The sequence below is a fragment of the Gopherus flavomarginatus genome, chromosome 7 (assembly GCF_025201925.1).
Source record: "Gopherus flavomarginatus isolate rGopFla2 chromosome 7, rGopFla2.mat.asm, whole genome shotgun sequence".
NCBI classification, from domain to species: Eukaryota; Metazoa; Chordata; order Testudines; family Testudinidae; genus Gopherus; species Gopherus flavomarginatus.
Genome location: NC_066623.1, coordinates 70,774,454 through 70,788,885, shown reverse-complemented (window position 1 = coordinate 70,788,885; position 14,432 = coordinate 70,774,454). Strand labels below are relative to the sequence as shown.

At 36.5% G+C, this 14,432-nt stretch overlaps 1 protein-coding gene across 2 annotated transcripts in view; it reads right to left on the bottom strand.

Moving 5' to 3' along the window:
- The window catches only part of LOC127054941 (complement factor H-like), a 104,439-nt gene extending 91,618 nt beyond the window's left edge, over nucleotides 1-12,821 (bottom strand). The window contains exons 1-4 of one of the 2 annotated variants that reach the window (XM_050961363.1): nucleotides 12,608-12,821; nucleotides 7,518-7,703; nucleotides 2,230-2,335; nucleotides 817-893 (exon numbers count right to left, since the gene is read on the bottom strand). In XM_050961363.1, coding sequence (XP_050817320.1) covers nucleotides 817-893; nucleotides 2,230-2,335; nucleotides 7,518-7,703; nucleotides 12,608-12,665 — 427 coding nt within the window. In that variant the 5' untranslated portion in view covers nucleotides 12,666-12,821. The remainder of the gene's footprint in view (nucleotides 1-816; nucleotides 894-2,229; nucleotides 2,336-7,517; nucleotides 7,704-12,607) is intronic. The other variant, XM_050961364.1, reaches the window with a different exon arrangement.
- Between the last annotated feature and the right edge of the window lie 1,611 nt (nucleotides 12,822-14,432).

Here is a 14,432-nt window from a genome sequence, read left to right as displayed (position 1 = left end):
CCTTTAGTGAGAAACCCTTAAAAATTTGGGATTAAAGAAATATAAGTGATAATTCTTACTGGCCAAAGTCACATTCACATCATAACACAAATACTGTACTGTGGGATGTGCATTCATTGTATGATGGAACACTTTCCCCATAAGTATTAAAGCTCTACAGAACAAAATTAAGAAGGAGATTATCTAAGAACAACATTAAAGGACAGATTGGGACATCGTTGATCATGCTGAATGAGTAATATTACTGAAACCAATTGGACTACATGTGTAGTAAGGTAGAGCCCAGCAGCCGGACTGGGATCCTGTAGGCCCTGCAGGACACACTGCCATAATAGTAGAAAAAGTAAAATGTATTTATTCTGGGGGGGATTGGGTGGGGAAAAAACCCAAACAAAAGAAACCAAAACAAAAACAAAACAAAAAAAAAAACAGACTCTGGAAATTTGGAGGAAAACACTACATTTCTTGTCAGTTTACCAAGAGTAGCCTATTTGGGAAATTGCTATTTTGTCTGAGCTTCTCTTTCCTATATGTGTTTATCTCCCTCCCCTCTCTTTCAGGATTTGTGGGATCTAAGATTTTTTTTGGTTTGGAGCAGGGTAAGAATGCCAGAAATAATTCAAGAGAGGGTAGGAGTGGGAGTGGGAACTGTAGGGCGGGATGGGAGCGAAGTTTAAATAGTCTCATAGAGGGCTCTAGAGAAAGGCACTAATCAATGTGAGCAAAGAAATCACAGTTGGGTCCTAAATAATTTTAAGCAGGCAAATATTAAATAAAAATCAGTTTGAAAAAAAGATTGTTGTAGACTCCATTTACCTTCACAGTGGGGGAGTTCATTGCTCCATCCATCTGCCTGACACTCACGGAAATTTCTTTGGCTGAGCATCTGATAACTTACCAAAAAAATTATAACCAAAATATAAAACTCTAAAATACAGCAGCATTTTATTTTAACAGGTTATGTGATGCTATTATAGTTAAAACAATGCAAGTAGTTTCCTCTGTTCTAAACTAACCCAAAACATTCGCCTGGAGAAGAAAACAATACTGTCTCTACTGGGCTCCTTCTTCACTTTGCTAAGCTTCCTATTGCTCACAGTAGCAAAATGGTAAGTGGCAGAAGTAAAGCTTCATTGAAGTTTCTTTATTACAGAGAGCTGCTAATGCTAAACTCTGGCTCAGCCCTCTGTATAGAAGCCATTGTAATTCACTGTGGTTCCACAACATTAGGGAGAATTGAAACTTCTAAGCCCAGTTCACTGGTACCCTCTAGCACAAAGGAGGCATAAACCTGGTGAAAATGGCAGCTTAAGCCAAGTTTATGGATGCTTTGCATTGCCAGAGCAGTGCAAACCAGCCAGACCGTAATGGAGTATATCTTACTATATAGAAGATTTTTTATTCAATTTACTAAAGCTCTTTCTAGAGAGCTATAGTTAGTCATGAAAGCACACGATGAATGTAGTTACTGAGTCTACCACAAACTCGCAATTTGAAAAAAAAATTCTCTGCAATTACTATAGAACAGGAATGATTAATGTTTGGCTTGTAGGTCAGGGCCTGATTTTCACAAGTGATGACCTCTGAAAATCAGGCCTCTGATCCACTAAGCCCCATAACAAGGCTTCATCAGTTCATTAGTTTCTGAGTCCTGGATTTCCATATTAAATATGAGATCAACTGCAGTCAGTCAGTCTAAGCAAATTAGTGTGGTCCTCAGGAGGACAAAGTTTGGCTGACTGCTACAGAAGCAGCAAAGAGTCTTGTGGCATCTTATAGACTAACAGACGTATTGGAGCATGAGCTTTCGTGGGTGAATACCCACTTCTTCGGATGCATGGGTATTCACCCACGAAAGCTCATGCTCCAATACGTCTGTTAGTCTATAAGGGGTTAGCCACAGGATTCTTTGCTGCTTTTACAGATCCAAACTAACACAGTTACCCCTCTGATACTCTGCTACAGAAGTACATCTGAAGGTATAAGATTAGAGAGTTATGTTAAATAGTCTTTTGGAAACCCAAGGTACTTTTAATGTAATGAAACTGGATGCACTTTCATCATTAACAACTTCTAACTATAGAAATTTAACAATATTAACAATGTAAATCTGTCAGTCTTAAATACAAATTCGCAAAGCCATAACTAGACACTTACTCCATTAACTTTTACACTCCACATTGACCTGCTCTAGTACTATCAGAATATTGAATAACAAAACAACATTACCCTTCATCACATTTGTACTGAACGCGAGCACCAAATACAAACTCTGTTCCAGCAGTAAGTTCAAAGGAACCAAACTGAATATCTCCAGGATGGCCACAGGGCTTGTCTGTGGGGGAGGCAAAAAGGGAAATGTGTTTATAAACCTTCTATAGTGCTGTAAAGGGAGGTAACTTTGACGGTCAGATAGGAATTGTATTTGCTACGTGGAGTGGGATTTTCAAAAGCTTTAGGCATTAGCTTAATTCTCTCCTATTAAAGTCAATGGGAGTTTGACCACGATTTCAGTGGTAGCTGAATGCTGAGCACTTTTGAAAACTCAACCATAATGCTGGGGAATTAAATACTGAGACTATCCAAATTTTTGCTTTCTGAGTGACAAACAGTAAAGAATCTGTCGCTATAAAATATTTGTTAATACTCTAAAGGCCTCTGCTCTAAAATTGGATGCTTTGTCAGACCCATGATCAGATTTATATACACATTGAAAAGTCCCAATTTGTTAATATTTTTTTAAGGCACAAGGTTTATTGACCTGATATTTAAAACTTTTCCTTGAACACTTTCAAAAGGATTCTTTCAAAGAGGTAAAGGCTCTTTAGAAATGCCTTTATATGCATACATGTATATTAGGAGGAAAATAAACGTATTATTAAGGCAATCAAGTAAATTACATGTACAGCTTGTTACATAGGTGATACACGGAGACAGAACTGTAATTATGCATTGACCTTTTAACTGAGGGATATAGTAAATTCCAGCATGCTAATGAAGTTTTTTAATACCTGGTCATAAATTCCCAGATTATAGCAGTGAGGAGCTTGAGTTATATGAAAAACATTGTTCATGAAAAGATATCTGACTGAGAGATGGCATTTTGGTTCTGCAGAAGATAAATACACTCCTACAATGACAGGCTGGGACCCTGAGTGAATGGTTACCCTTCAAACTGGAGCCCAAGGACTTCTTAAAATAGAAGGGTGTGTGAGCCAGGGACCTCTTGGTGCCATCTGGCAGAGGGCATCAGTGTACATAAGGACTACAGGGATCCCCCTTGGTCTGGTATCTACCTACTAGTTTGCCAAGAGTGTCATGTAAGGTATCTACTGAATGTTTATATCACAACAGTCATCATGATCACTAAAAAATGTATGTATGGATAATATGTAAGGGGTTTATACACACACACACACTTATGTTCTTTTGGCCTGTGAGTTGGAGTCAGTCACCAAAAGTTGAAAAACAAGTTTATTTCAGGCAGAAAATGTTTATCTAGCAGCCTGTCTGTAAGTAAATGGAGTATTGTATAGTTCACAATGAATGCCCATTTACAGTCTGAGCTAAATGTTAATGATGGGATTATGAAATCTTCGAAGGGAGGAATTTACAGCAGGAAATAAATGAGCAGGAGGGTCTTTTATAAGTGAAGATCATGGATTTTTGGACTACAACTGTAGGTACAGAGACTAACTCTACATTCTTCATCTAGGATGCAAGATAACAGAGGGTTTGCTTCATGAAATAAGGATCACAAATTTTTAAATCCTGGGAGAAGAAATTTGGGTGACGTAAAGATCACTAGACAGAAGAGTATCATGTTAGTTAAGTCTGGGCTCTATTATGTGTGTTATGATTCTGTTTTAGATGTAACCCTTTGTTTCCAATATTTCAGCTTGATATCATTTGAAACTCTGTTCTTTGTTAAATAAACTTAAAAATGCTTTCTCTATAAACAAACTTAAGTGCTGTGTGTTAAGCAGAACTGTATTCTGTGGTATAACTGGTAAACTGTGGTGTTCTATTCCTTTGGGAATAGAGGATCTGGGAGCGTCCAGTGGATTGGGGCTGGATGCTACAGGCAGATGCTTGATGGAGTTGGGGATTGGTGTGTGCCTATCACTAACCTGAAGAGGAACAGTGCAGCCTGCATAGGCTGAGAGAAGTGTGCTCGTTCTGCCTGTGGCTAGTGGTGTCAGGAAGCTGCGCCCTGATAAGCATAGATAAGAGGAAGTGGTAGTGAGGTGCCTCAGAACCCTACCCCTGGGAAGCACCACAGTGGAGTGATAAGGCAGGATCTACACCCAGTTTGCTTGTGAGAGAGTCACCCTTAGAAGGGTGAAAAATGAAAAAAACAGGTTATGGATTGCTATTTTCTGTTTATTTCAGGTAAGGAAATAGAGTGCAGTATAAAATGAGTAGACAAGAAACATACTCCTAACTAAAATGCAATAGTTGGAGCAGCAGTATGAAGCTCATGAATTAGATGATGAAGGGAAAATCACTGAGGAACTGAGATTTTCACTTGTGGAACAAGATAAGTTATGCACAGGTATAGCCCTCAATGAAACAGCTATGAAGTTGGAGTTTGCCATCTAGGAGGTGGCAAAAGTAGAGAAGGAACCGTCTGTGGGCAGCCAAAGATAAATGGAACGCAGTGGAAGCCACACACCAGATAGCACTGGAGCTAGAAGACAACATTTTTGAAGCCCAAGAAGCAGAGGTCAAAGAAAAGAAGGAGAGGCAAGAAAGAGATGGCAGACAGCATGCCCTGAGCATATTGGACTTACAAAAATAGATCCTTCAGCCCACGTGTAATCCTCACCAGGGATCACACAGCTGGGACAAACTGTGCGTTAGTTACAGGAAGACTGATTGCACTGAAGAATATTTAGCCACCTTTGAAAGGATCTGCAGGGTACATAACAGCTCTGATGACTGGAGAATGACCATCTTACTCTCCAAACTGAATGGTAAAACTTTGAAGGTGTTTAATTATATGGATGTAAATGAGACTATGAAGTATGACATTTAAAAATTGTTTTTATGAAAAAAAAAGGTTTCAAATTACACCAGAGGGATATCACAAAGTTTTATAAACCTTTAAAAGGTTGACAAGTTAAGTCACAGGGAATATAGTCATAAAATGGTGGATTATCTGAAAAAAAAAAACAAAAAGTAAAGGGGCAGAAACTTCTGACCAGTTAATAGATCTATTTGCTCAAGAACACTTCTCTGATGTCTGCTCTAAGCAGGAGAGAGCTGCAGCTGGGAGACTCTGTGGAAGCAGTTGCAGAAGCAACTGACTTGTACATAGAAGAGAGATCCTTCTTAGAGTTCATGTCCCAAAAGGAAGGGCAAAAATCCTGTAGTAAAAGAGTGTCTTTGGTTTGTTCCTGGAAAAAAGGAGGGAGGGAATGGGATTAAGCGCACATCACCCTTTATTTCATATTCAGAGCCTCACTGGCTACGTTTCTGAACCATTTACTCTAGTTCTGTAGCTATTCTGCATAATTTTTCACCTCTGATTTCTTTACTGTGTATTATTAGAATACTGTGTCCAGCTTTGGTGTTCACACTTCACAAAAGATGTTGGTAAATTGCAAAAAGAGCTCAGAAAAGAGCAACAAGAATGATTAGAGGTCTGGAAAACATACCTGACTGAGAAACTAAAGAGGCTCAATCTATTTAGTTTATCAAAGAGAAGATTAAACAAAGATTTGATTGTGGTCTATAAGTGTCTTCACTGGGAAGTGATTTCCAATAATAGACCACTTTTTAAACTAAGAGAAGAAGGCATAACAAAATCAAATGTTTGGAAGTTGAAGCTAAGTAAATTCAAACTAGAAATAGGCAAAAAGAATTAAATGAGGGTAATTAACCATTGGATCAATTTACCTAGAGACAGGGTGGACTCTTCATCACTTGCAATCTTTAAATCAACGTTATATCTTAAACAAATTATGGTCTTGATGAAGAAATTATTGGGCTGCGTTCTTTGGCTTGGGTTATAGAGGAAGTGATACCAGATAATCATAATGATCCCTTCTGGTCCTAGAATCTATGATTTTCTCTTAATGATTTTCATGTCAAATTAACTTTGCTATATGTAGGATATTTTGATTGGAGATGTAGACTATTTGGGAAAGCAGCATATTTAGATGACTCAGAGAAGATAACTGATTCCAGATTTAAAATAAGGCCACGTGAAGAAAGAAGTAGGCACTTGAGTATGTAATCAAAAGGAACAGAATTGTGGGACTCCTTCCTAAATGTGCTGGCCATGTTCATTCTTGGAACAAGCACTATTTAATGACCTTCAGAGAGCTAGACTTTTATTCAGACTGCTTTACTTCTTCAATGAGCTTTACAAACATAATCTCTTTTTAAATGATTATTTGATATCTACAGCATCAGACTTGAAAGAACATATGATAAAATTTATGCAAAGTTTACTTTTTAATTCAAAATTACAGTAGATGTTAATCTGACTTGATTATTCATAGAGCTGGTCAGGAATTTTCTGTCTGAATGACCTTCTGATGGATAATGCAGTTTCTGCAAAATTGGTATTTTCTTTGGAAAAATCTTGATCTTTCCAAACATTTCTGATTTTCCATTGGGAAAAATTAAATGAAATATTTCATTGTGGGTCACTTCAACCTGAATTAGCATGTTTCAATTTCTTGAACTGACCCAGAACATTTAATTTTGAATGAGGTCAATAAAACATTAAATTGCATTTCTATGAATCTATTATATAATGACAGGTTTCAGAGTCCCCCTTCTCTCCTGCAGGTCATGTTCCCTGAAGCACTACATCTCCCATAATGCACTGTGGATTTCCCTCTGCATGATGTAATATGGAGGTCATTATGTACTGAGAAACATCTAAGTGCTGTAGTCTGGTCAGGGAGCTGATATAGGAAAAATGGAGGTATCAAGGCGCCTGAACATCAATTTCCATGAGGCAATGCATCACTTTGGTAAAATGCAGTTTAAATGAAACATTTCAATCAGTTCTATTTCAATCAAAGCTGTTTTGGCCTTTCAGAAGCAATTTTTTTAAATTTCCATTCTGTGAAACATTTCAAAATTTCAACTTTTCATCCTAATTTATGACAAAAACAAATGTTCAAATGTAAGAATTTTCCATAGGATGGAAATTATGAATTTTGCTCAGTTCTAGTTATTTCTTACTATAAAGTAGCTATGTTTACCTTGAACAACTGTTAAAAAAAACCTGCTTTGCTAAATCATCTATCTGTACCTTTGGTGTCTGTATTGTAAATCACTGTAGTATTAATAAAGATTTTTTTAATGGAATTTTCTTTCTCACTAAAGTTTAGGGGCCAAATCTTGGAATTATTGCAGACAAAACTCCAATTGATGTTAATGAGCATCATTGCCCAAGTGAGGACTTTGTGATGTCGCCCTAAATGTTGACCTGAAGAAAAAGGGAAAATGACAAAGTATTTCAGTTGAACATATGCACATTTTGCAAAGATACTTACTTCTACATTCCACGTATGGGTGGAGATGATGCCACACACCATTTCTACACTCAAATATAACACGACCAAGTTTTATGTACCCAGGTCGACAGTTGTAAGTTGCTAAAGTAGCATGTGGATATGATTCCTTGTCCCAGGTTCCTGTAAGTATCTCCTTAGTTCTTCTAGGAGGTGGAGTTTCACAATCTAGAAATTAAGTAAATGAGAAATTATTAAAATAGATGGTAAATACACCAAAATAAAGTTAACAAAAGGAAGAATGAGATTTGAGAGCAAGTAAATGCAGTTTCTTGATTATAATCACCACACAGTGTTGTTTAGAAAGATCATGGGCAACTGAAAGGTTTCAGAGTGGTAGCCATGTTAGACTATATCAGCAAAAACAACAAGGAGTATTTGTGGCATCTTACAGACTAACACACTTATTTGGGCATAAGCTTTCATGGGCTAAAACCCATTTCATCAGATGCATGGAGTGGAAAATACACACACAGACACAGACACAGACACACACACACACACAAACACACACACACAGAGTACATGAAAATATGGGAGTTGCCTTACCAAGTGTGTGTGGGGTCAATGCTAATGAGACAATTCAATTAAAGTGGAAACGGGCTATTCTCAACAGGAGGAATAATCACTTTTGTAGTGGTAATGAGGCCAATATAATCAAGGTGGCCCATTTCAACCAGTTGACAAGAAGGTGTGAGTAACAGTAGGGGGAAATTAGTTTTTGTAGTGACCCATCCACTCTCAGTCTTTATTCAGGCCTAATTTGATGGCGTCCAGTTTGAAAATTAATTCCAGTTCTGCAGCTTCGAGTTGGAGTGTGTTTTTGAAGTTTTTTTGTTGAATAATTGCCACTTTATTCTGTTACTGAGTGTCCACGGAGATCGAAGTATTTTCTGACTGGCTTTTGAATGTTATAATTCTTGACATCTGGTTTGTGTCCATTTATTCTTTTGCGTAGAGACTGTCCAATTTGGCCAATGTACAATGTACAAATTGGACACTGTGGAAGTAGAGAAAGAACTGACAAGGATTTGAAGGGGATTTAATATTCAAACAGTCCCCTAGTGTGAGCAAGAGTCAGGCTAGCTGTAACCCTAATTACACAAGATTTGTAAGAAGTGTGAGGTGAGTGGGAAAGAACTGTGTGAGAAGTTGTTGTGACCTTGTGTTAGATAAGAATGGAATGTAGATTATAGTCTAAATTGTTGAGGAAAATAAGGTATCAGGAGGACATATGTATAAAAAAAATGCAGCTGTCATCCATTATTGTATGTAACACAAGGTATAAATGCTTGCAGTAATTGTTTACCTGGAGAGAGACCTGTTCTGCTCTCTCCCTCCAGGCAATTGCTAGAGAAAATAAAGTATCTGACTTGCTGCACCCAACCTGAGAGTGAGAACTCTGTTTTTCTCCAAAAACACCATCAGACTAACCTGATTTTAAATAGAATGGGAAAAACTTGATACATATCCCATAGCAAACCAAAATTATCAATCAAATGTGAAATAATAAATATCTAGATACTGGGGATAATTAACACCTTCTAGCATAACTATAACAGCAGCACCACTTTTTTATTATTATTATTAAAGGAACACACACACAATGCAGATTCTCAGATAAAAAGACCTGAACACAGAGTCTGAAAACTCAGTTATAGCTAAAAAGACTCTTTATGATCATTTGAATCACCAAGAAGAAACAAAAACTTCTGTAGAAAAAACAAAATGCAAGCAAAATGTTCAGTCATAAGAGATTTACTCCCAGTGAGATTCACTGAGTTCAGGATGTTTGTGCAAGGTCCTTTGCACCACTCAAGTGGTGAGGCCACATGCAGATTGGAGGCAGCAATAGAGGGTACACCTTGAATGCCATATAAAGGGGTCTCCATGCTGCTTCTCTGTTGAACGTTGTTCTGGTGCTGACTAGAAGGGAGACACACAATGAACAATTAAGCAAGTGGGCAGGGATAATATGTTGTTGCTAGGTTGGAGTGGGAGGAGGAAGCTGCACTATGGGTTCCTGCCCTGGCAACAGATGGGAGTGATACATTTCAGTTCCCCAGTATCCCTGACCTTCTGCAGCATAAATCCTAATTACTGTCTTTATGTAGGAAATAAATTTCACTTTATTTGCACCAAAAATTCCTTTACCTCTCAGTATTTATAATTCACTAATATGAATGCCTATAGCTGAGAGTTACTCAGAAAGTTATGCAAAACCAGGAGAACCATTTATTACAGAACAAGTCTGTAAAATTAAAGCATACAACTGTGTAAAATTATTACTCTAAGCCCGCTAGAGGGTGCCCACATGCTATCAAAAACCAGATGCTGGGACTTTCACAGAGTAACTAGCAAGACTCATTAAAACTCATTTGCTTTTTTAATCCACTAACTTTTTGCTTCCCTCCTTTTTGAAATAATATGTTGGGTTGATATTCTGATAAATCACCAGCAATTATTACATGCCAACAGCTAAGTGAAATGCATTCCTCATCTTCGCTTTCTCTCGAAAAGGTATCTTTTCTTTCTTCCCTTTGCATACAGTTCTGCTCACTTGAATGGATAAATGAGAATAGTTCTATAACTAAATGGCAACATTTTGGCTGCAGAAGTGTTTGTGCAGCAGAACATTAAAATATAAAAACCATTTGGCCCTCAGTTTTTTTCATACATCTGCAAAGCATCTTTATGACACATTTGTGCACCAAGTATTCACCTTGAAGTTCAAATAGGTGGTGAGAAGGATAGAATGTGGACTTCAGTGTTTCCATTTTTAGTGTATAAATTCCATAAAGTAGTGACATTTTCCCTTCATGTCTATGAGCAAAAAACTTATTTCCTGTTCATGCTTACATCAAAGGGAAAATAGACTTGTGTCTGCTTCATTTTTCTTTAATAAATGACACATTTGACAATATTGTTTTTGTTGACAAATTTAAATAAATAACTTATTATGACCATTTCAGTGGTTGCACATGTTTCTAGATTTGGTTTTCTTTATATCATTTAATTCAGAATGTGAATTTTATGTAAGATTTTGGTGCAATTTATTTTTCCCTAGCCTTAATGAAGTAGAAAAAACTTGGTTTGAAAAGAGACCAGGAATTTCTCAGATTCTACAGAAATTGTATATTTCAGAAAACCTCACGGCACTTTGAGTTCTCAGAATGGGAAAGGCATAGTCAAAAGCTCTATGTTCATGAAGACAATTTTTTTCATTAAAGATAGCACTAACTTTTCTAATCTTCCCTGCCTATATCATCTGCTTTTGTAGTCTCTTTCATTAGCAACTTCAAGAACATTTAAGCAGCATTGGAGCTAAATAGAATACCAATGTGCGACTGATCATACACACACAGGGCACTATCATATTCAAATCCCACTTCAAGCATGTTTATAAAGAAATAGCTACATATAATGTTTTTATTACAATATAAACCCCAAATTTATCTTGTTCACAATTCCATTTGCTCTCTATATACATGCTGTTGGTATGCTTCATGGTTGGCCCCATTAACCATGATGCCAGTTCATCAGCACAGTAACTATCTATTCAAGTAATTTTCTCTCTATAGTCTCCATAAGAGCTACTGTAAAAAGCTTACATTGCACATAGCCTACTAATAACGGCAACTATTTTAATCATTCTCACAATATTTTACATAGTTAGATTTTATTGACAGGCTATGAAACATTAATTTTCTAACTTGACTAACATTTATATTCAAGATTTTCTTCTCAAATCTAACCTTCTTTATAGGTTGTCACAAACTGCACCTTCTTGGGCACACACCTTGTTCAAAAATCGTCTCTGGGTGACTGGTACAGCCCTGTTACCCCTCAAAGATTCCTCTCAGGAAACTTACCCATGAATATCAGATGATCCTGTCTGCTTTTCTTAACTCTATTTTGAGAACTCTTCAGATTTTTTTTCAAAAGATCTCAGTTGACTATGACTCCCACTTCTGGGTTTGGTAAACCCCTAAATGTTTATTTAACCAGAGTAAACATAACATAAACATAACAATAGTTTTCAGTAACCCTTCTACTTCTTTCTCCCAGACCAGAGGGAAAACCTGTGAAGCCCAGCACTTCTTCCCTTCCTAAGCACAGTTTATTTCTCCAACCTCTGTGTGTAATCATGATCTAATCCGCCTGGGGATTCAACTGACAACTTTCAAACTCAGCAAATGCAGGTACAGTTCCTCAATTGAAGGCATATTGTATATTAAACTATTATACACCCTAATCAGACAGTATAGACACATTCTTATATTACAGAGGAAACAATTTGAAAATTAAACAAAAATGCAATTTGTTAGCCTTAGGGCATAAGAAACTGATCTGTGTTACAATAAGTGGCAAGAGGGCTACTAAAGAAATTCAGGGAGTACACAGTTGGAACTAAAAAAAAAAGAAAGAAAGAAAGAATTCATACAAAACCTTTTCCCCTTTAATGGTCAGGAAGTTTATTTCTCTGTCATCTAGCCATACAACCAGGATTTTAAAAACGTATTTTGAAAGCACCCATTCCAATCAATACTGCAAATGGTATTCTTACAGTGTAATTTATTAATGACATACAAAATCCCATTTGTAATGAAATACAAAATCCCTTAACTAAAAGAAAATTGTATAACTTTGTCAATATTGTATGTAATATTTACCTTATTGATTCTACAGGAGATATTTATTTATTCACAATTATTAGATATTAGCTTTCAACAATTATAACACAAATTAATATATTAAGCTGACAAACATATTGGACTTCTTGGCTCTAGTTTCTAAGCACAGTAATCAGTGAAAAAGCTGAACTTCAGTTTAATAGCATTGGGCACAACAGCAAAATGTAGCCAAAAACACAGCTGAGATCACACTTATTATAAGATACTGCATACTGACTACTGCAAGACAGTTTTAATTAGTTTTGACTCCAAGACTCTGCTGAAAAAAAATGATAATCAAAGTTTTATCTACATTTACAAAATATTTTGGCGACCACTTGTCTGAGACTGTCCCCAACATATCAGTGAGGATCATGCCTTTCTTTTTAACAAACTTACCTTTTTCTGCAGTACATGTCCACAGTAGGAGCAAAACAGTATAGCCCAGCAATATCATCTCAGTGCCTCAGAAGCAGACCATCACATTTACAATGATAGGTTGTACTTTCTGTTGCTCTCAGCTATGTACACTCTGTCTTCTAACACTAACTGCTCCAGGAGCTGACCTTGCAAAGATTTTATTCTCCGACTTCAGCAATCACTTCCCCTAATCTTCTTGCAACACACAATAGTCTCTTTCTTTTTACACACAGATATTATGCAATCTTTGCAGAAAAAAAGAGAGCCTTGTTAATACTGGTTGGCTCTGTCCTTTCGGTGTTCTGTTTGCTTTTACCACACACTTCATATCTGAGACACACCACAATCCCTTCTAATTAAACAGAAAATCAAATACAAGTTGCTTCAATGAATCTAAAGTTTATTTTGAAAGGATATTTTCTCTGTGTTTTATATGCTTAATTAATTAAATGTTAAAATTTATATGTTGTAATTGCAACCAAGGGCGTGATCCTGACGCACCAAAGTCAGGGACAAAATTCATTAACTACAACAGAAATAGGATCAGGTACCTAATCTTTCTTCACACTCTTAACCCTTCCCTAGTAGGCCAACAGTCACATTGCTGTCCCTCACTGTCACACTGTGGTTATTCTAAACTACTAAGAAAAACAGCATTTGGCCCTTGCAGAAACAGCTATATGGAGAGGAAAAAGGATTGAACAAAAAGGGATAGTGAGTAAGATCCAGCTCTGTACTTTTGTGGATTGTGCTACTATTCCATATCCAGTGACAAAAGGCAGAATAATGTAAAGAGTTGTGCAGCCAGGATGGCATGCCCAGACCAAAGGTTCTCAAAAGTTTCACAGGGTGGGCCATCTTAATAAAGATTATTTCATAGACCACCTCCTCTCCCACTGGCAACTTCACAGACAATTTGTTTTCCCATTCACAATCGCTTTATGCAATATGTGGAATCTACAACAATGGCTTATGTGGAAAAAAATAATATCAGTAATACATTGAGTATACTTTTAAGTTTCTTTTAATGCAATTTAGCAAAGAAAACAAGGAGTACAGCCCATAGCATGTGACCAGATACGTCTCTGAAGACCACTACCAACTCACAGAGAAGAGTTTGGAAACCTCTGAACTAATAATATACTTTTCACTATACAGAATAGAGCTTGGAGGGAAAAAGGTTTCCCATCATGTGAACATTTTCAAAGTGTAAAAAAAAATAATAATAATAATAATAATAATAATAATCTTATGCCCTATCAGGACAAAAAGTTTCTCTCTCAAATTCTTGCAAAACAAACAAACAAAAGAAATAAATGGTTTGAGACAATCAAAACATTTCATTTCAATTTTGACATTTCTTGTTTTTTAAAACCCAGTTTTAGCTAGACAGCAGTAAAGTCATTTCAACCAAAAAAAAAATTTTTATTTTGAATATGTCAAAATGGGGATTTTCAATAGTTTTGAAACTTTGTTTTCCAATAAATTCTTCAAGATTCATGGACACTGAACCTGTTTTGTGAACAATTTTGATTTCAATACAAAAATTGTCAAAAAATTCCCAACCAGCTCTTGTTTACAGTAAACAACAGACTTGTTTACTCTTCAAACAATTTCAACCTTACAATTTGTTTTATGTTTACGATAAACCAACTCAGTGCTGTGTTAAATGGAAGGGTGTTTTAACCCTAGTTAAGTTAGTAAGCAGTGATGTATTTTTGTGTCTTTAGAGGAATAAACATTATTTCTCTGAACTGTTCAGGAGTGAGCTGAACATTGCAGAGCACATGGTTTTGGGAAAATG